Here is a 22,108-nt window from a genome sequence, read left to right as displayed (position 1 = left end):
AGAGAGATGAGGAGAGAGAGAGGAGAGGAGAGAGAGAGAGCGAGAGAGTGAGAGAGAGAGAGAGAGAGAAGAGAGAGAGGAGAGAGAGGAGAGAGGAGAGAGAGAGAGAAGAGAGAGAGAGAGAGAGAGAGAGAGAGAGAGAGAGAATATCACCCAAGCAAGGTGCTATTTGGAGGGAAACTTAAGTCCTTGCTATGACTGATACTAGTTAGGAAGAAGTCTGGTGTTACTGTACCTGTGATATTTAAGAAGAAGTTGTACACAGTTCCCCATTCCCATTTATGGACCAGAGGGAAAATGTTACGAACAATCCACAACTCTGGGGGAGACACACACACCAATATCAAATTATTATCAGTGTTGGAGAGAGTATACAGTCAGTTCTGTATCCTTCTTTTAAGGGAACACACCCACACACACCTTCCATAGTAATCATACTGGACAGAAAGGTAATAAAAAAAACATTACCATCAAAGATCCAGAAGTTTGTTATTGACAAATTAACCGTCTGTCTCGTAGTCTTCATATACTTTGATCCATCTGCAGAGAATAAGACAAAGATGACCTCATGGTCTGGCATGTAACACACGGTTTGAAACAGCACGTGATAAAAATGAAGCTTCAGGCGTCATTGATGTCGTACTTTTGATAAAATAATACACGTATCGGCACACTGCTTCAAAGTTAGCTGCTTAGAGACTTCGACACATGCCTCAGAGCTCCAGTATCAAACCTTAACTTTGACGTTAACTTTGAGTGGTTAGGATTAGGATTAGGCATTACCTTGGAGTGGCTTGGATAACGGTAAATTGTCAAAGGAAAGTACTGTCAAAATGTGCATTAGCAACAATAATTAGAAAACAAATAACCTTAAAGCACTTTTGTCAAAATTGACCAGAAACTGATTTGAACTCCTGACGTTCAGGTTGCATGTCATTGTTGTACGCCCGCTCACCAACCCCAATCTACCATCTTGCAAGCCAATCTTCCATTTGTATATTTATTGTCACGTTTTGACCTTTTTTTCCTTTGTTTTGTAATCATTATTTAGTATGGTGGGCAGTCTATGTTTGTTTTTCTATGATTTGGCTATTTCTATGTTTCGGCCTAGTATGGTTCTCAATCAGAGGCAGGTGTCATTAGTTGTCTCTGATTGAGAATCATACTTAGGTAGCCTGGGTTTCACTGTTTGTTTGTTTGTGGGTGATTGTTCCTGTCTCTGTGTTTGCACCAGATAGGGCTGTTTTGGTTTTTTCACATTTCTTGATTTGTTAGTTTATTCATGTATAGCGTCTATATTAAAGAACCATGAATAGAAACCACGCTGCATTTTGGTCCGCCTCTCCTTCAACTCTGGAAAACCGTTACATTTATTTTGTATTTATTTACCTTTATTTAACCAGGTAGGCTAGTTGAGAACACCTTTATTTAACCAGGTAGGCTAGTTGAGAACACCTTTATTTAACCAGGTAGGCTAGTTGAGAACACCTTTATTTAACAGGTAGGCTAGTTGAGAACACCTTTATTTAACCAGGTAGGCTAGTTGAGAACACCTTTATTTAACAGGTAGGCTAGTTGAGAACACCTTTATTTAACCAGGTAGGCTAGTTGAGAACACCTTTATTTAACCAGGTAGGCTAGTTGAGAACACCTTTATTTAACCAGGTAGGCTAGTTGAGAACAAGTTCTCATTTACAATTGCGACCTGGCCAAGATATAGCAAAGCAGTTCGACAGATACAACGACACAGAGTTACACATGGAGTAAACTAACATACAGTCAATAATACAGTATAAACAAGTCTATATACAATGTGAGCAAATGAGGTGAGAAGGGAGGTAAAGGCAAAAAAAGGCCATGGTGGAAAAGTAAATACAATATATACAATATATACAATATAGCAAGTAAAACACTCGAATGGTAGATTTGCAGTGGAAGAATGTGCAAAGTAGAAATAAAAATAATGGGGTGCAAAGGATCTAAATAAATAAATAAATACAGTAGGGAAAGAGGTAGCTGTTTGGGCTAAATTATACGTGGGCTATGTACAGGTGCAGTAATCTGTGAGCTGCTCTGACAGTTGGTGCTTAAAGCTAGTGAGGGAGATAAGTGTTTCCAGTTTCAGAGATTTTTGTAGTTCGTTGCAGTCATTGGCAGCAGAGAACTGGAAGGAGAGGCGGCCAAAGAAATAATTGGTTTTTGGGGTGCCTAGAGAGGTATACCTGCTGGAGCGTGTGCTACAGGTGGGAGATGCTATGGTGACCAGCGAGCTGAGATAAGGGGGGACTTTACCTAGCAGGGTCTTATAGATGACATGGAGCCAGTGGGTTTGGCGACGAGTATGAAGAGAGGGCCAGCCAACGGGAGCGTACAGGTCGCAATGGTGGGTAGTATATGGGGCTTTGGTGACAAAACGGATGGCACTGTGATAGACTGCATCCAATTTGTTGAGTAGGGTATTGGAGGCTATTTTGTAAATGACATTGCCGAAGTCGAGGATTGGTAGGATGGTCAGGTTTACAAGGGTGTGTTTGGCAGCATGAGTGAAGGATGCTTTGTTTTGCGAAATAGGAAGCCAATTCTAGATTTAACTTTGGATTGGAGATGTTTGATATTGGTCTGGAAGGAGAGTTTACAGTCTAACCAGACACCTAAGTATTTGTAGTTGTCCACGTATTCTAAGTCATATCTCATATATAAGTTATATCCCTCTGCTGGTTACTATTGTCTGATATGTGCGTGCACACACACTTAGCCAGTAACCACTATCCCCTACAGCAGGAACAAGTATCCTATAAGTGACTGAGCGGCTGGACATGATGCTGAACCACAGGGGGCTGGTGAAGGGAGAAATTGGATAATGGGTTCACTACAATGGATAGAACAGAATGAGAAATCGTACCAAACACGTGTTTGATATGTGTTTGATGCCGTTCATGATGCCATTCCCAAGCATTACAATAACCTGTCCTCTGATTTCTCCCTCCACCAGCCTCCCCTATTGGAGCTGTACTAGATACAGATGTCCACTGTTTATAACTACCTAGTACCATATACCCTCTTACACTAAGACCATATTACCACATAACCATTCTGCATTTTACATCCAGGTCCCCTAACCTTCTGTAAAAAACTCAGCTCCAAGGCATCAGCTCAGTGAACTAACAAGGTCTTGAGTCATGAAGGCAAAGTCAGGTAATAGAAGTGGTACAGTGGAAGTTAGTGTTACCTGTGCAGATGTAGGGTCTAATGCCTCTAAGTATAAAAGTACTACATAGTGCTACCTACCTATAAAGGGCTCTTCAGTTGTCTCTGTGGGAGAACCCTTTGATAACCCGTTTGGGTTTCATGTGGAACCCTTTTTGGTTCCACGTAGAGCCTTTTCCACAGAAGGTTATACATGGAACTTAATGGGGTTAGACAGTACATGGAACCCATAAAGGTTCTTCAAAGTGTTCTCCCAGTCAGCCAGACCAAAAATATTTTTGGAACCGCTGTAGTTCAACGGGCTAACCTGGTGTTGGAGTAATAAAATGCCTTTGTTACCGTTGCAGGTGCAGCGCTGGTCCTTCCAGTCTTTTGCCCAGCTGTCTGAGGAGAGGATGAGCTCCAGACTGACTGTCTCTATGAACTTCTTTCTCTCCACCAGGCTGGTTCTCTTCCAGCTCTCAGGGTCCATGTTCCACAGCATCTCACCCTTACTGCTCACATGACCTAGAGTCATTATACACATTATCACTAGGGTCATGATTATGGTGTGTGTGTGTGTGTGTGTGTGTGTGTGTGTGTGTGTGTGTGTGTGTGTGTGCGTGTGTGTGCGTGTGCGTGCGTCTCACCTTTCAGTAGCTGTCCCAGTGTGGTGATGACTTCACTTGTCTTCAGTGGATCTGGGTCCTCACCGTACTTCATCAGCTCAGACACACACCTCACCACTCGGAAGGGCGCACAGTTACACACCTCTTCTTCCTCCCTTCCTATCCCAGACATCAACATCATGCTGTCCTGCCCTGCGGAACATAACAGGTTGGTCAAGTGTAGAGAAGGTGATTTGGAAACACACTCCTCTCGTGATGAGGCATGTGAGGCATGGCCCCCCTCTTGATGGTGGAGAGAAACAAATTAGTTTTGGTTAATTTCCTGCAATTCTACACATTTTGCCATGGTGTGTAAAGAAAATGTTGCAGTTTTAAATAAATTCTTCTGCAGTTCTACACTTTTTGCCCTGAAGCAGAGAGAAACTTTTGGAATTTAACACATGCTATTCTACAAATTTTGCCATGGCCCGGAGACACATTTTTGCCTTTTTTAAGCAAATTTCCTTATATTTTACACATTTTACCATTACTTATGCCATGTTAATGATATCTGAGTTAGAGTGAGAGTGACTAACAACCAAATCAATGGGAGGTCAGGGCCCCTGAGCCCTTGGTGCCTGGTCGGTATTCGGACATGATTACTACAAGTTTAGATCGCTCGCTAGACTAACTTACCAATCAAAGAATTGTTAACTGACATGGCTAACTGAGTGACTGTCAGTGACTGACATATAAAGACATGGCTAACTGAGTGACTGTCAGTGACTGACATATAAAGACATGGCTAACTGAGTGACTGTCAGTGACTGACATATAAAGAGCGATATTGTTGCACAACCAAATTTCAAACTTGCACCTTATGTATACTACTATTGTAACCTTCAACACTAAGTTGCTGATGACTGGAGCCCTGTGATGAGTTAACCCTGCCTGAGACATATAAAACTCAAGTGTCACACTCAGAACTTGAGGATGTCCTCTTGGCTTAATAGTAGGCACTTGTTTCTTCCACTTGGGAGACTCCCTACCCCCGGTCACATAAGGATCAGAACTAGATTAAACCATCATAACCCAAAACATAAGTCAGATCTTACTCAACCAATTTTTTATAACAGGAATGTGAACAAACACTGTACTGCCTTGAAATATGTTTACAACTCCAACCTCCATCCTGGAGCTGACATTTTGTCATTGTTTAAGTGAGGGATTGTGGCTTTAAAGATCAAAATGGAATTAGAATGGGGTTAGAATATAGGTCTGTCTACATGTGGCTTCAAGAGATCACGTCATGCTATTTCTGAACAGTCCAATGAATCTCCCCTCACACAGACAGTCAGATGGTTAAAACTGCTTACCGTTAGTCTCAATGCCAGCAGAAAATGAAACTGAAAAAAAAAACAGAGGGTAGTGTGGGTACAAAACAAATATGGGAAAACACAGGAACATAAGAAGAAAATGGGAACTCATAAGCAGGTGTGAGGGATGTTACTGTGATGGCCGTGGATATCATTGGTCTAGTATTGTCCTGTAGTTTATTGTCTAGTATTGTCCTGTAGTTTATTGTCTAGTATTGTCCTGTAGTTTATTGTCTAGTATTGTCCTGTAGATTATTGTCTAGTATTGTCCTGTAGATTATGGTCTCTTATTGTCCTGTAGTTTATTGTCTAGTATTGTCCTGTAGTTTATGGTCTAGTATTGTCCTGTAGTTTATTGTCTAGAATTGTCCTGTAGATTATGGTCTAGTATTGTCTTGTAGTTTATGGTCTAGTATTGTCCTGTAGTTTATTGTCTAGTATTGTCCTGTAGTTTATTTCTAGTATTGTCCTGTAGTTTATTGTCTAGTATTGTCCTGTAGTTTATTGTCTAGTAATGTCCTGTAGTTTATTGTCTAGTATTGTTCTGTAGTTTATTGTCTAGTATTGTCCTGTAGATTATTGTCTAGTATTGTCCTGTAGACTATGGTATCTTATTGTCCTGTAGTTTATGGTCTAGTATTGTCCTGTAGTTTATTGTCTAGTATTGTCCTGTAGTTTATTGTCTAGTATTGTCCTGTAGTTTATTGCCTAGTATTCTCCAGTAGTTTATTTTCTAGTATTGTCCTGTAGTTTATTGTCTAGTATTGTCCTGTAGTTTATTGTCTAGTATTCTCCAGTTGTTTATTGTCTAGTATTGTCCTGTAGTTTATTGTCTAGTATTGTCCTGTAGTTTATTGTCTAGTATTGTCCTGTAGTTTATTGTCTAGTATTGTTGTCACGCCCTGGTCTTAGTATTTTGTGTTTTCTTTATTTATTTGGTCAGGCCAGGGTGTGACATGGGTTTATTTTGTGGTGTGTTTATGTATGGGGTTTTTTCGTAGGTTTCGGGATTGTGGCTTAGTGGGGTTTTCTAGCATAGTCTATGGTTGCCTGAGGCGCTTCTCAATCAGAGGCAGGTGATTATCGTTGTCTCTGATTGGGAACCATATTTAAGGCAGCCATATTCTTTGAGTGTTTCGTGGGTGATTGTTCCTGTCTTTGTGCTAGTTGTCACCAGATAGGCTCAGTCACTTTGTTTTTTTTTTTTTTTTTCCTTGTTTTGGAAGAGAAGAGAAGAGAAGAGAAGAGAACGAGCGCCATTCTCCTTGCGGAGATGGTGCAAAATACATCAACACGGTCGGTCCCTGGGATTGGGCTGGCCAACACGATTCGGTTTGCTTGGAAGGAAAAGGAGTTGGAGCCTTTAGGACGGGAAACTTTTGGAAGGATAATATTGATGGGGATTCTAAAGCTGACGGTGAAGGACGTGTTTTGTTTCCAAGGCAACTCGTTGGAGGGAGCATACGACGTGGCACTATATACAGAGGAGAAACACGATGATATCCTGAGAAGGGCAAGATCTGTGGGAGTTGAGAGGCCGATGAGCCACTATGAAATAACAAGCCTGGCGAAGAACAACTTTAGGGTTGTAACTGTTAACATTTACAACCCATACGTTAAGGACGAAGAGGTGAGGGCCTTTCTGGGGAGATACATGGATAATGTCTCCTCAGCAAGGCACCTCAAAGACTCCCTTGGGTTTTGGAATGGGAGGAGAGGCTTCCAGGCCCTCCTCAGGGAGGACCCAAAGGGACATGGTGGCTACCTCCATCCTCCTGCTATGTTCTCCCTAGGGGCTGACAGGGGGACGTTGTTTTATGCACGTCAGCCCCCATTTTGCAGGCGCTGTATGGCCTACGGCCACATATTCGCTTCGTGCAGCACAAGAAAATGCAGATTTTGTGGATCTGAGGAACACGAGGCGAGGGATTGTGACAAGCCTAAGGCGTGCCACGGGTGTGGCTCGTCAGCACACCTGTGGCGGGGGTGCCCGGCTCGTCAGAGGTCATATGCGTCTGCGGCTGGGGGGGAGCAGGAGCGGGGGATGGGGGAAGAAGAGGAGGGGAAGGAAGCACGCCTCATGACCAGAGTACAGGTCCAGAGGGGAAGGCTGCAAGGAAGGAGGAGGAGCAAGAAGCGGCAGATGGAAGAGAGAAGGAAACAGAAGGCACGGGAGTAGGAGAACCAGGAAAAGCGGCGGAAGAAGGCAACCGAGTGAAGGAGCATGAGAGAGAAGAAAGCGAGGGAGGAGTGGTGGAGAAGGAGACGGTGGAAGAGCAAGTGGGCACCCCGGAGCCAAACACTATTCCTGCATCCTGGGTTGGTGAGATGGAGGAAGAGGGGGGGGATGTCGGGAGTACGGATGGTGTTCTCACCGGTAGATATGGAGCAGGGGAGCATCGGGTGAGTCTCCTGTTTTAGATTTTTTCTGTCTGGGTTTAGTATTTGAGTGTATTACATGTTTTTATTTGATTATTTCATGGGGTCTAATTTTACTTTTGTTAGTTTAAATGTAAGGGGTTTAAGGGATTTTGTTAAGAGGAGGGCGGTTTTTAGTTATTTGGAGGGTGTGCGGTTTGATTTTTGTTTTTTACAGGAGGTTCACCTGAGGGATGGAGGGGATGTTAGTAGGTTTAAGAGGGAGTGGGACAAGGGGGAGTCGGTTTGTGGTATTGGGGGGGTGCACTCATCGGGGGTAGGGATTTTGTGTGGGCACAGGAAGGTAAAAGTGGAGGATTCTTTTGTGGTAATGCAGGGGAGGGTTATAGGGGTGGATGTCACGATAAGGGATTGTAAATTTAGATTAGTGGTGGTGTATGGGCCACAGGTGGTGGCAGACAGGAGGGAGATGGTGGACTGTCTGACGCCCCTGTGTGTCACAAATAGGAAATTAGTGATAGGGGGGGATTTTAATACAGATTTAGGAATAGGGGGGGATAGCAGTGCAGGCGCCATTGCCGGGCTAATGGCTTGCCATGGTCTGGTTGATGGTGGTCTGCACACTACTCCAAAAATGGCCGGTCCTACATGGCGCAACTCCAGGGGGGTTGAGCGGAGGCTCGACTATATTTTTGTACCCAGGTCTTTGGGTAAGTTGTCTGGGCGGCTGTTGCCTGTTTTCTTTTCGGATCACGACGGGGTGCTCCTGCAGGTGGGGTCACCAGTCTGCCTCTTTGGCAGGGGGTACTGGAAGTTAGATCGGGATGTGCTGGAGGAGCAGGCTTTTGTTGACGGGTTTTATGGTTTCTTTTGGAGGCTTGAAGGCCTCCGGTCCATGTGCGAGGGGGTGTTAGAGTGGTGGGAATTAGTTAAGGTGAGGATTAGGGCTTTTATAATAGGGTATTGCAAGAGGAAAAAAAGGGAGGAGAGGAGGGAGGTGGATCGTATCCAAAGGTTAATTGATCTCGAGTATGAGGCAGGCAACCTCGGCGGGTCGTTTGACTGGGAGAGATCCGCTACCCTAAAGGCGCAGCTCAGGGAGATGCAGGAGCGGAAGGCTCGAGCTTTCCTGGAGCGTGCGCATAGTGCCTTTCTAGAACACAATGAGACTTGTTCTGCTATGTTCTTTAAGTCGGTTAGGGCCAGACAGAGTAGGAAGGTAATGCATGGCGTTAGGGAAGAAAATGGTAGTATAGTTAGAGAACCAGAGGATATGGTCAGGGTGACAACTGATCATTTCCAAGGTTTATTTAAGGAAAGGGAAATAGATGTAGAGCAGGGAAATGTGTTTTTCGAACACTTGTCCAGGCGGTTGCCGGAGGACATTAGAGAAGTGATGGAGGCCCAGATTTCACTAGAAGAGGTTGAGAGCGCTCTTAGGAGGATGGGAAAAGGGAAGGTGCCTGGGATGGATGGGCTGCCGGCTGAGTTTTATCTCAAGTTTTGGGGTATACCTGGACCAGTGGTCCTCAAAGTCTTGAAGGCCATCCTTGAGACGGGGGTCCCGGGGGGATCAATGGCTGTTGGTGTGCTGTCACTTTTATATAAGAAGGGGGAAGTAACAGACCTTGGCAACTGGCGGCCGTTGACCATGCTGTGTGTGTAGATTACAAGCTACTTGCAAAGGTTTTAGCAGACCGGTTGCGCACAGCCCTTCCCTACGTCGTCCATGAGGATCAGACGTGCGGGGTAGAGGGCCGCTCTATTAGATGGAACCTACAGTTAATCAGGGACTCCATCGCTTGGGTTGAAGATAGAGGACTGCCTTTAATGGTAGCAGCGCTAGATCAGGTGAAAGCCTTTGCTCGCGTGAATAGATAATTTTTATTCAGAGTGTTAGGTCGATTAGGATTTGGGGAGAAGTTCATAGGATGGATTCGTACATTATATATCGGAGCGGGGTGCCGGGTTAGTGTAAATAGTCACTTGGGTGACGTTTTTGACCTCTCGTCTGGGGTCAGGCAGGGGTGCCCACTCTCGGCTCTCCTCTTCGTTCTGTACATGGAGCCTCTGGGGGCTGCCATTAGGGCAGACACAGGGGTGGAAGGCTTGTTGATCCCTGGAAGTGGTGGGCTGCGTCTTAAGATGACGCAGTACGCCGACGATACTTCCTTGCTGCTGTGCAAGGACTCGTGCCTGACAAGGTCCCTTGCCGTCTTTGGGGATTTCACCCGAGCGTCGGGAGCAGTTCTGAACCATGCAAAGTCTTCTGTCAAGTTTTTCGGAAGATGGCGTGGTAGAACGGATGTGCCCGGGGGGTTATCTCTCTGTGAGGGGGCCCTGAGGATTCTCGGGGTCCATTTTGAGACCTCCGGCTCAGCGACGCTAAACTGGAACATGCGTATCGCAGTGGTAAAGAGGAAGCTAGCAATGTGGAAGGCTAGGTATTTGTCTTTTATGGGCAAAGTCCTGGTCCTAAAGGTGGATGTGTTGCCGTCTCTTTTGTATTTGGCGTACATCTAACCATTGCCGGCTTGTCTGAGGAGGCCTCTAGTGAGGCTTGTGTTTCAGTTCATGTGGAGTGGCAGGTGCGAGTGGGTCGCCAGGGCATGCATGCTCTGTCCCATCGGGGAGGGAGGTAGGGCGGTACCACATTTCCCCCTCAAGCTGTTAACGGAGCTTGCTCATCCAGTGATACACCCGTCCGGTTACCTCCTGCGGGTGTTCTTCTCGTATCAGGCGAGAAGCGTAATGGTGTGGTCTAACACGGGTCCTCGGGCGGAACAGCTGCCGTGGCACTTTGGTCATGCGGCCAAGTGGCTGCGTGCGCACCCTGAGGTTGAAGTTGCCCGAGTAGGTTTAGATCACAGGCACCTGTACGAGGAGGTCAGAAAGGCAGGGAGTCCGGCGCCTGTAGTGGGCATCTCGGAAGTGATCTGGGAGGGAGTGCAGGCGCGGGGTCTGGACAACAGGCTCAAGGACCTGAATTGGTTGAGTGGGTCGCCAGGGCACGCATGCTCTGTCCCATCGGGGAGGGAGGTAGGGCGGTACCACATTTCCCCCTCAAGCTGGACGCAATTTTTGTTAACTGAGCTCGCTCATCCAGTGATACACCCGTCCGGTTACCTCCTGCGGGTGTTCTTCTCGTATCAGGCGAGAAGCGTAATGGTGTGGTCTAACACGGGTCCTCGGGCGGAACAGCTGCCGTGGCACTTTGGTCATGCGGCCAAGTGGCTGCGTGCGCACCCTGAGGTTGAAGTTGCCCGAGTAGGTTTAGATCACAGGCACCTGTACGAGGAGGTCAGAAAGGCAGGGAGTCCGGCGCCTGTAGTGGGCATCTCGGAAGTGATCTGGGAGGGAGTGCAGGCGCGGGGTCTGGACAACAGGCTCAAGGACCTGAATTGGTTGAGCCTCCATAAGTGCTTGCCGGTACGTTCCATCATGTACCGGTATAGTTTGGTGCAATCCCCCACCTGTCCAAGATCCTCTTGTGGCAGGGAGGAGACTGTGCGCCATGTCTTTTGGGACTGTGCCTTTGCCGGAGTAGTATGGGCTAGGGCACGGGTGTTGTTAGGTTTGGTAAGGGGGGATTTTGTATTGACGTGGGCCAGGTTAGAGAGAGGTGTAGGGAGAGCGAGAGGGACGGATAGGGACAGGTTTCTGCTCTGGCTTCTCATGAGTCTCTTTAAACGGGGGCTGTGGGAAGCCAGGCAGAACATGGTGAAGACAGGGAGAGATTGGGGGGTGGAAGGAGATTTGAGGGGGAGGGTGAAGAGGGAGGAGAGGAAGTGGGGGCAGCATGCTGCTCGGGAGAGGTGGAAGGGGGGTTTAGGGCTGGGCGTCATTTTTTTTTTTTTACAATCTTACACACTAGCCTTGCAGGCTAGCTAGCATGCTGCGTTGAAGCTTACCTCCCAGTAAGTCCCAGATCAATTGTACTACCTCCGCATTGTTCCTCTGCCCATCTGCAATGGCACTCCCACAGATACCTGCCCAGCAACAACAAACAAACAGCAATGAATAATCTATAAGAGTTTTGAAAGAAAACTATGATATCAACACTGGGGACAAAGTTTTGTGTGTGTGTGTTTGTGTGTGTGTATGCGTGTGGGGGGGGTATGTTTGCGTGCGTGTGTGGTCGTGTGCATGTGCTTCTGTGTGTGTCTGTGCGTGCCCCACCTTGCAGCAGAACCATGTCCATTTCCTTCCTCTTCTCTCTCAGAGTCCCGCCATCAAACTGGCTCCCAAGACAGGAAGTGGGGACGAAAGCTCCCAATCCGGAGAAGCCACTCTCGTGGGGGGTCATCTCAAACCACACCGCTACAGACAACAGGTGTAAATTACAGAAATGTACACTCATTGGCTTTGTCTGAAATGACACCCTTTCCCTATATAGTGCACTACTTTTAAACAAAGCCCAACTGGGACTCAGACTAATGCTTGGCTTGCTTTTGGGGCATCTACAGTAGAGTGTTTGTTCATATTGTATTCATTGTTTATATTATTTTTGTTGTTCTGGTTGTAAAACACTTTGAAACAATTGTCTTTGTAAAAAGCTCAATGCAAATACATTGTATTGATTGATGCTGCGTTCACAGTGCACTCGGAACTCTGAAACGTTCGACTTGGAACCTCGTTTTACAAAGATGCTACCCGAGTATCAGAATCAAGCAATAGGAGCTTTACTCAAATAACATACATTTTTACTCTGAAGTTTGAATGAACGTCTCATAACAGTCACCTTTAGTGCAGCCCATTTGGTTGTGCTCCAGTTCTATGGCGCTGTAGATGGGGTAGGGGTTGGTGCTGTTCCTGTGAGCTTCTTCAGAGAGACAGCGAGTGTTCATCTGATGCAGGAGACAGAGAACAAAATGGAAGAAATGGGGGGAGAGAAGGGTGGGGGAGTAATCAGCTCAACAGAGGGAGAGAAAGACAGATGGACACAAACATAAACCATACACTGATGTCCACACACACTGGCTGGCAGACAGACAGATAGACAGACAGATATACAGAAACACCCGCACACACACTGACAGACAGACACACAGGCAAACAGGCAGATAGACAGACACACACACACAAACACGTACACAAACGCAAACACACACACACATAATAGCAAATAGACAGACAGACAGACAGACAGACAGACACGGAAACACACACACAACCATACACTGACCTCTTTCATGAAATAGGAGGCAGTGAAGGCGCCCCAGAAGTCAGTGAGGTTGAAGTTCCGGTTTTGTCCTTTCCTCGATTTCAGCCACTCCACAATCTTGCTCAAGTCCACTGTAGGACCCTTCAGCTTCTGTATCACCTCATCACAACGCTTATTCAATGACCAATCTGGATGGCTGTACAGGGATGACATGCGTGTGTGTGTGTGTGTGTGTGTGTGTGTGTGTGTGTGTGTGTGTGTGTGTGTGTGTGTGTGTGTGTGTGTGTGTGTGTGTGTGTGTGTGTGTGTGTGTGTGTGTGTGTCAGTGTCAGTGTCAGTGTCAGTGTCAGTGTCAGTGTCAGTGTCAGTGTCAGTGTCAGTGTCAGTGATTGGGTGAGTGATTTTGAGGGAGGGAGAGAGATAGAGAAAAATTATTTGTTTTAGGTCATTCAAAATGAACTTTCCTGCTAAGAACAATAGTAAGTGTGTGTGTGTGTATACCAGGTGGTGCCTGACACCCCACACATGTAGAGGAGGCTGCCCAGCAGGTTGTCCTGTTCCAGCTGATGCAGAGATCCCAGCATGCCCACTGCTGCCCTCTCTCCTCCACCTGACCCCAGCAACGCTATGTTAGGAACATCCTCCTGAGATATGGGGAGAGAGAGACAGAGAGAGACAAAAAAAAGAAAGATAGAATTAAAAAAGGGATGAAATCTACAGAATTTCCCATCATATTTTAAATAAGAAAGAAGGGGGGGTTGGGCTAACAACAGGCAGCTGGAGACATATGTAGTTGGCTGTGGAGAGAGGGAGGAGTTAGAGAAAGAGCATGAGTACCAGAGATAGTGATCGATAGAGAAGACAGGACTACCCACCAGTTCACAGTCGATACCCTGACCTTTCAGCCACTTCTTAATCAGAGTCTTCCTCTCCTTCACATACTTTATCTCTTCATCATTGATAGAGTGAGACAGACGCACAGTCTGACAGAATGAATGAAAGAGACAGAAAAATGTATGTGTAAAGGATATTACTTCATAATGATATAGTTTGGTGAACTGAAGTGTTGATAGGTAAGTTTTTTTTTTTCCTTATTTCTGGATGCATATTCATATATGTATTACAGTACAGTTTGGTATGTTACAGACAAATGTCATCCTTATATTGTGTAAACATCAACATAATGAAGTAAGTTTCCTTTCAATATGATTTAATTTGGTGAGCTTAGTATTGACAGCAACAGAAAGGGGTTGTGTTCAATGTATATTTGAGCGAAATCAACAACGCAGTAGCAAAGTATTTGACGAGAACCAAACATAATATTGTGTGGTTTATTTCAGGCAAATGTCCTACTATATTGTGATGATGAGTTTCTTACCTCAGGAGTATCTGTTTGTTTCAACATTGTTCTCTCTGAGTCCACTAAAACAGGTCCTTTAAACACAAACCAATGCCTTGGTTTTTCTGCATGTCATAGGGTCAGAAAACTCTCAATAAGATGTTATTTGGGTTAAAAAATATTAAAATAATAATAAGAGTACTGTGAAATTCAATTACTCTCTAAATGATCACATTTGGGTCCAAGGAATTATATATATTAGATATATATATAGACTAATATATATTTTGTATGTCCTAAACACGTCTATCAATGTGACTGCAAAACTAGAAGCCAAAGACTTTAGACTGATTTGAATAAAGATCACCTGCATCATTCTATTACACAACAATCAACAACATTTATTTGTATAGCACTTTTTACAAAGACAGATTGTCACAGTGTTTTACAACATGAACAATATAATATATATAAACAATAAAACACACAAAGTCTACCTGCAGTGTTTAGACAGAGAAGTCTTACCAGAGATGTACAGTACAGCAGACTAGTCCAGTCTTAATCTTCACCTCCAGTTGATCTCCTCTTGATCTCCACACTCTAGTCCCATCCTCTGTCATCTTATATAGGCCCAATTACACACACACACACACACACACACACACACACACACACACACACACACACACACACACACACACACCCTTAAGATTGACAGTTACATAGAATAATGCAGGAAACACTTAACATGGCCCTTTTCTATGGTGGTGAGTATTTCTTTGTTATCAAATCAAATTCTATTAGTCACATGTGCAGAATACAACAGGCCTTACAGGGAAATGCTTACTTACAAGCCCCAAACCAACATGGCAGTTTAAAAATAAATATATGGATAAGATTAAGAAATAAAAGTAAATAGTAATTAAAGAGCAGCGATAAAATAACAATAGCGAGACCATATCCAGGGCAGTACCGGTACAGAGTCAATGTGTGGGGGCACCGGTTAGTTGAGGTAAAATTTACATGTACATGTAGGTAGAATTATTAAAGTTAGTATGCATAGATGATAAAAACAGAGAGTAGCAGCTGTGTAAATAAGGGGGGGGGGGGCAATGCAAATAGTCTTGGTAGCTATTTGATTAGATGTTCAGGAGTCTTATAGCTTGGGGGTAGAAGCTGTTTAGAAGACTCTTGAACCTAGACTTGGCATTCTGGTACCACTTACCATGCGATAGCAGAGAGAACAGTCTATGACTAGGGTGGCTGGAGTCTGACAATTTTTGGGACCTTCCTCTGACACCGCCTGGTAATGAGGTCCTGGTTGGCAGTAAGCTTGGCCCCAGTGATGTGCTGCCCTCTGTATATCCTATACATCCTATACGATATAGCTTGGCCTATATCGAATCTTCCATTCCTCTCAAAAATTTTAGAGAAGGCTGTTGCGCAGCAACTCACTGCCTTCCTGAAGACAAACAATGTATACGAAATGCTTCAGTCTGGTTTTAGACCCCATCATAGCACTGAGACGGCACTTGTGAAGGTGGTAAATGACATTTTAATGGCATCGGACCGAGGCTCTGCATCTGTCCTCGTGCTCCTAGACCTTAGTGCTGCTTTTGATACCATCGATCACCACATTCTTTTGGAGAGATTGGAAACCCAAATTGGTCTACACGGACATGTTCTGGCCTGGTTTAGATCTTATCTGTCGGAAAGATATCAGTTTGTCTCTGTGAATGGTTTGTCCTCTGACAAATCAACTGTACATTTCGGTGTTCCTCAAGGTTCCGTTTTAGGACCACTATTGTTTTCACTATATATTTTACCTCTTGGGGATGTTATTCGAAAACATAATGTAAACTTTCACTGCTATGCGGATGACACACAGCTGTACATTTCAATGAAACATGGTGAAGCCCCAAAATTGCCCTCGCTAGAAGCATGTGTTTCAGACATAAGGAAGTGGATGGCTGCAAACTTTCTACTATTAAACTCGGACAAAACAGAGATGCTTGTTCTAGGTCCCAAGAAACAAAGAGATCTTCTGTTGAATCTGACAATTAATCTTAATGGTTGTACAGTCGTCTCAAATAAAACTGTGAAGGACCTCGGCGTTACTCTGGACCCTGATCTCTCTTTTGAAGAACATATCAAGACCATTTCGAGGACAGCTTTTTTCCATCTACGTAACATTGCAAAAATCAGAAACTTTCTGTCCAAAAATGATGCAGAAAAATTAATCCATGCTTTTGTCACTTCTAGGTTAGACTACTGCAATGCTCTATTTTCCGGCTACCCGGATAAAGCACTAAATAAACTTCAGTTAGTGCTAAATACGGCTGCTAGAATCCTGACTAGAACCAAAAAATTTGATCATATTACTCCAGTGCTAGCCTCTCTACACTGGCTTCCTGTCAAAGCAAGGGCTGATTTCAAGGTTTTACTGCTAACCTACAAAGCATTACATGGGCTTGCTCCTACCTATCTCTCTGATTTGGTCCTGCCGTACATACCTATACGTACGCTACGGTCACAAGACGCAGGCCTCCTAATTGTCCCTAGAATTTCTAAGCAAACAGCTGGAGGCAGGGCTTTCTCCTATAGAGCTCCATTTTTATGGAACGGTCTGCCTACCCATGTCAGAGACGCAAACTCGGTCTCAACCTTTAAGTCTTTACTGAAGACTCATCTCTTCAGTGGGTCATATGATTGAGTGTAGTCTGGCCCAGGAGTGGGAAGGTGAACGGAAAGGCTCTGGAGCAACGAACCGCCCTTGCTGTCTCTGCCTGGCCGGTTCCCCTCTTTCCACTGGGATTCTCTGCCTCTAACCCTATTACAGGGGCTGAGTCACTGGCTTGCTGGGGCTCTCTCATGCCGTCCCTGGAGGGGGTGCGTCACCTGAGTGGGTTGATTCACTGTTGTGGTCATCCTGTCTGGGTTGGCGCCCCCCCCCTTGGGTTGTGCCGTGGCGGAGATCTTTGTGGGCTATACTCAGCCTTGTCTCAGGATGGTAAGTTGGTGGTTGAAGATATCCCTCTAGTGGTGTGGGGGCTGTGCTTTGGCAAAGTGGGTGGGGTTATATCCTTCCTGTTTGGCCCTGTCCGGGGGTGTCCTCGGATGGGGCCACAGTGTCTCCTGACCCCTCCTGTCTCAGCCTCCAGTATTTATGCTGCAGTAGTTTATGTGTCGGGGGGCTGGGGTCAGTTTGTTATATCTGGAGTACTTCTCCTGTCCTATTCGGTGTCCTGTGTGAATCTAAGTGTGCGTTCTCTAATTCTCTCCTTCTCTCGTTCTTTCTCTCTCTCGGAGGACCTGAGCCCTAGGACCATGCCCCAGGACTACCTGACATGATGACTCCTTGCTGTCCCCAGTCCACCTGGCCATGCTGCTGTTCCAGTTTCAACTGACCTGAGCCCTAGGACCATGCCCCAGGACTACCTGACATGATGACTCCTTGCTGTCCCCAGTCTACCTGGCCAAGCTGCTGCTCCAGTTTCAACTTCCACCTGACTGTGCTGCTGCTCTAGTTTCAACTGTTCTGCCTTATTATTATTTGACCATGCTGGTCATTTATGAACATTGAACATCTTGACCATGTTCTGTTATAATCTCCACCCGGCACAGCCAGAAGAGGACTGGCCACCCCACATAGCCTGGTTCCTCTCTAGGTTTCTTCCTAGGTATTGGCCTTTTTAGGGAGTTTTTCCTAGCTACCGTGCTTCTACACCTGCATTGCTTGCTGTTTGGGGTTTTAGGCTGGGTTTCTGTACAGCACTTTGAGATATCAGCTGATGTACGAAGGGCTATATAAATAAATTTGATTTGATTTGATTTGTAGTGCCTTGCAGTCGGAGGCCGAGCAGTTGCCATACCAGGCAGTGATGCAACCAGTCAGGATGCTCTCGATGGTGCAGCGGTAGATCCTTTTAAGGATCTGAGGACCCATCCCAAATCTTTTCAGTCTCCTGAGGGGGAATAGGTTTTGTAGTGCCCTCTTCAAGACTGTCTTGGTGTGCTTTGACAATGTTAGTTTGTTGGTGATGTGGACACCAAGGGACTTGAAGCTCTCAACCTGCTCCACTGCAGCCCCATCGATGAGAATGGGGGCATGCTCGGTCCTCCTTTTCCTGTAGTCTACAATCATCTCCTTGGTCTTGATCACGTTGAGGGAGAGGTTATTGTCCTGGCAACTCACGGCCAGGTCTCTGACCTCCTCCCTATAGGCTGTCTCATCGTTGTCGGTGATCAGGCCTACCACTGTTATGTCATCCGCAAAATTAACGATAGTGTTGGAGTTGTGCCTGGCCGTGCAGTCATGAGTGAACAGGGAGTACAGGAGGGAATGAGCACGCACCTCTGAGGGGCTCCTGTGTTGAAGATCAGCGTGGTGGATGTGTTGTTACCTACCCTTACCACCTGGGGGCGGCCCGTCAGGAAGTCCAGGATCCAGTTGCAGAGAGAGGTGTTTAGTCCCAAGGTCCTTAGCTTATTGATGAGCTATGAGCGAACTATAGTGTTGAACTCTGAGCTGTTGTCAATCAATAGCATTCTCACATAGGTGTTCCTTTTGTCCAGGTAGGAAAGGGCAGTGTGGAGTGCAATAGAGATTGCGTCATCTGTGGATCTGTTGGGGCGGTATGCAAGTTGGTGTTTGTCTAGGGTTTCTCGGATAATGGTGTTGATGTGAGCCATGACCAGCCTTTCAAAGCACATCATGGCTACAGACGTAAGTGCTACAGGTTGGTAGTCATTTAGGCAGGTTACCTTAGTGTTCTTGGGCACAGGGACTATGGTGGTCTGCTTAAAACATGTTGTTATTACAGACTTGGACAGGGAGAGGTTGAAAATGTCAGTGAAGACATGGCTTCTGGTTGGGGCACGTACGGTCACTGTGGGGATGACGTCACTGTGGGGATGAAGCCAATGACTGATGTGGTTGGTGTACTTCTCAATGCCATCGGTTGTATCCCAGAACATATTCCAGTCTGTGCTAGCAAAATAGTACCGTAGCGTATCATCTGATTCATCTGACCACTGTTTTATTGATCGAGTCACTGGTGTTTCCTGCTTTAATTTTTGCTTGTAAGCAGGAATCAGGAGGATAGAATTATGGTCAGATTTGCCAAATGGAATGTATGGAGTAAAGGTGGTCCAGAGTTTTTTTTCCCTCTGGTTGAACATGTAACATGCTGATAGAAATTTGGTCAGACCGATTTAAGTTTCCGGTTACTAGGAGCGCCACCTCTGGGTGAGCGATTTATTGTTTCCTTATGGTGAATACAGCTCATTCAATACGGTCTTAGTGCCTGTCTCAGTCTGTGATGGTATGTAGACAGCCGAGCAGTTGAAAATACAGATGAAAACTCTCTAGGTAGATTGTGTGGTCAACAGCTTGTCATGAGATACTCTACCTCAGGCGAGCAATAGCTCCAAAATTCCTTAGATATCCTGCACCAGCTGTTATTTACAAAAATACATCGTCCGTCGCCCCTTGATCTTACCAGACGCCACTGTTCTATCCTGCCGGTACAGCGTATAACCAGCCAGCTGTATGTTGATAATGTCGTCGTTCAGCCATGACTCCGGGAAGCATAAGATATTACAGTTTTGAATGTCCCGTTGGTAGTTTAATCTTCTGCGTAGGTCATCGATTTTATTTTCCAAAGATTACATGTTTGCTTGCAGAATGGAAGGAAGTGGGGGTTTATTCGATAGCCTACAAATTCTCAGAAGGCAGCCTGCCCTCCGGCCCCCTTTTCTCTGCCTTCTCCCCAAATGATGGGGATCTGGGCCTGTTCCCGGGAAAGCAGTATATCATTCACATCAGGCTCGTTGGAATCGTTAGAGGAAAAATGGATTCTGCCAGTCCGTGGTGAGTAATTGCAGTTCTGATGTCCAGAAGTTATTTAGAGTCAAAAGGGACGATAGCGGCAACATTATGTACAAAATAAGTTTTAAAATGTGTTAAATGAAGCAAACAAACAAACAAAAACACAATTGGATGGGAATACGTAAAATGTCAGCCTTCTTCTCCGACGCCATCTTATCAGTGACATTTCCTTGGGAAACTGGAGTGGTGCTATTTTTTAGGGCTTAGATGCTTCAACAGAAAAATACAAATATAAGGTATGAAAGCAAAGTATAACTCAAAAGTGATAGACATTTTTTGGATTCTCCAGTGAATGAAATGAACATCGTCTCAAGTGTTTTTCTTGTTTAGACACCATCTTTAATTTTTAATAAACAGTTTATTGGTAGTCCTATAAGAATGTGAGTTAAAGGCGCTAAACATATCATGAACACATTAACTTCAGAAAGTATTCAGACCAGTTGACTTTTTCCACATTTTGATATGTTACAGCCTTATTCTAAAATTGATTAAATAGTTTTATTTCCTCATCAATCTACACACAATATCCAAAATGACAAAGCAAAAATAAATGTTTCCTAATTTATAAAAAATTAAAAAACTGAAATATTACATTTACATATGTATTTAGATCCTTTACTTAGTATTCTGTTGAAGCACCTTAGGCAGTGATTACAGCCTCGAGTCTTCTTGGGTATGACATTACAAGCTTGGCACACCTGTATTTGGGAAGTTTCTCCCATTCTTCTCTGCAAATCTTCTCAAGCTCTGTCAGGTTGTATGAGGAGCATTGCTGCACAGCTTTTTACAAGTCTCTCCAGAGATCCTTCGATCAGGTTTAAGTCCGGCCTTTGCCTGGGCTGCTCATCGACTTGTCCCAAATCCACTCCTGCATTGTCTTGTCTGTGTGCTTAGGGTCGTTGTACTGTTGAAAGGTGAACCTTCACCTCGGTATGAGGTCCTGAGAGCCCTGGAGCAGGTTTTCGTCAAGGATCTCTCTGTACTTTTCTCTGTTCATCTTTGCCTCGATCCTGACAATGCTCCCAGTCCCTGCCGCTGAAAAACATCCCCACAGCATGTGGGGAAAGGATTTAATCCAGGAGAGATTATCATGAAGATGTCTATGGTGGAAGTGGGTTGAGATAGAGTGAGGTACCATATCTTCACTCTGAGCAGGGGTGCAACTTTGGTTTTAGAATTGGGGGGGGACATATATAAACATATATATATATATATTATTATCATTATTTATTCTCTTATCCAGTCAGATGAACACTCCTAAACAGGCTACCTGACCGATCAGAGGCGTCCGCATGGTCCTAAAGCACACCGGTACCACTTTTTGTATCACATTCCAACTACAAAACTGGGGCGGGGACAAAAATGCAATTTCAGAATGTGGTGGGGTACATGTCGCCCCTGTCCCCAGTGAACGTTGCGGCCTTGACTCTGAGGATTCCCGCTAAACTGTAAATTCTTATTGCTTGGACTTAGATAACATCACCTAGCTGTGTTTAGCCTATTTGATAAGATTGATCTGCCTTTTTCAGGCCCCCTTGAACTGATACAAGTAATGATCAACTGTTCTTGGAATAGGCAAATTCAACTGAGTATTAGTGTAAGGGCGGAGTGGGAATGTAGTTTCAACACTGAACAGAATTGCTTAAGACTAAAAGCTAAGGTTTTACACATTAAATCTTAGAGACGCCAACAGCCGACAGGAGACGTTCTAAAACTGGGTAGATAAAACACATTTTAAAACCGTCAAAAATCATTGCGTCTTGTCTTGGCTGTTGTGTCTGTACTCGGCTTGAAGGTACATGCTTTTTGGCTCTAGGTAAAACTTTTTTTTAGATATGAATACACATTAACAGACACACAACACCTCTAACTGTTGTATCTCCTCCTCCTCCTCCTCCCTTTTCCAGAGAACCCTTCTACCTTATCAGCACACACCTCTGTTTCATTTCTTCCTCCCTCCTCCTCTTCCTCCTCCTCCCTTTTCCAGAGAACCCTTCTACCTTATCAGCACACACCTCTGTTTCATTTCTTCCTCCCTCCTCCTCTTCCTCCTCCTCCTCCTCCCTTTTCCAGAGAACCCTTCTACCTTATCAGCACACACCTCTGTTTCATTTCTTCCTCCCTCCTCCTCTTCCTCCCTTCTCCTCCTCCCTTTTACAGAGAACT

At 45.1% G+C, this 22,108-nt stretch overlaps 1 protein-coding gene across 1 annotated transcript in view; it reads right to left on the bottom strand.

Annotated features, from left to right (window-relative positions):
• Window positions 1–14,641, bottom strand: part of LOC116354066 (cytosolic phospholipase A2 gamma-like) — a 19,001-nt gene extending 4,360 nt beyond the window's left edge. The window contains exons 1-13 of the mRNA XM_031793089.1: window positions 14,578–14,641; window positions 14,092–14,177; window positions 13,589–13,696; window positions 13,215–13,357; window positions 12,735–12,909; window positions 12,291–12,396; window positions 11,729–11,869; window positions 11,461–11,538; window positions 5,171–5,200; window positions 3,837–4,007; window positions 3,547–3,714; window positions 469–540; window positions 236–319 (exon numbers count right to left, since the gene is read on the bottom strand). Of these exons, the coding sequence (XP_031648949.1) occupies window positions 236–319; window positions 469–540; window positions 3,547–3,714; window positions 3,837–4,007; window positions 5,171–5,200; window positions 11,461–11,538; window positions 11,729–11,869; window positions 12,291–12,396; window positions 12,735–12,909; window positions 13,215–13,357; window positions 13,589–13,696; window positions 14,092–14,118 (1,303 nt within the window). The 5' untranslated portion in view covers window positions 14,119–14,177; window positions 14,578–14,641. The remainder of the gene's footprint in view (window positions 1–235; window positions 320–468; window positions 541–3,546; window positions 3,715–3,836; window positions 4,008–5,170; window positions 5,201–11,460; window positions 11,539–11,728; window positions 11,870–12,290; window positions 12,397–12,734; window positions 12,910–13,214; window positions 13,358–13,588; window positions 13,697–14,091; window positions 14,178–14,577) is intronic.
• Window positions 14,642–22,108: the final 7,467 nt, after the last annotated feature.

This window comes from Oncorhynchus kisutch, linkage group LG16 (assembly GCF_002021735.2).
Source record: "Oncorhynchus kisutch isolate 150728-3 linkage group LG16, Okis_V2, whole genome shotgun sequence".
NCBI classification, from domain to species: Eukaryota; Metazoa; Chordata; class Actinopteri; order Salmoniformes; family Salmonidae; genus Oncorhynchus; species Oncorhynchus kisutch.
Note: the sequence above shows the minus strand (reverse complement) of the source record. Positions and strands in the feature narration are given on the sequence as shown.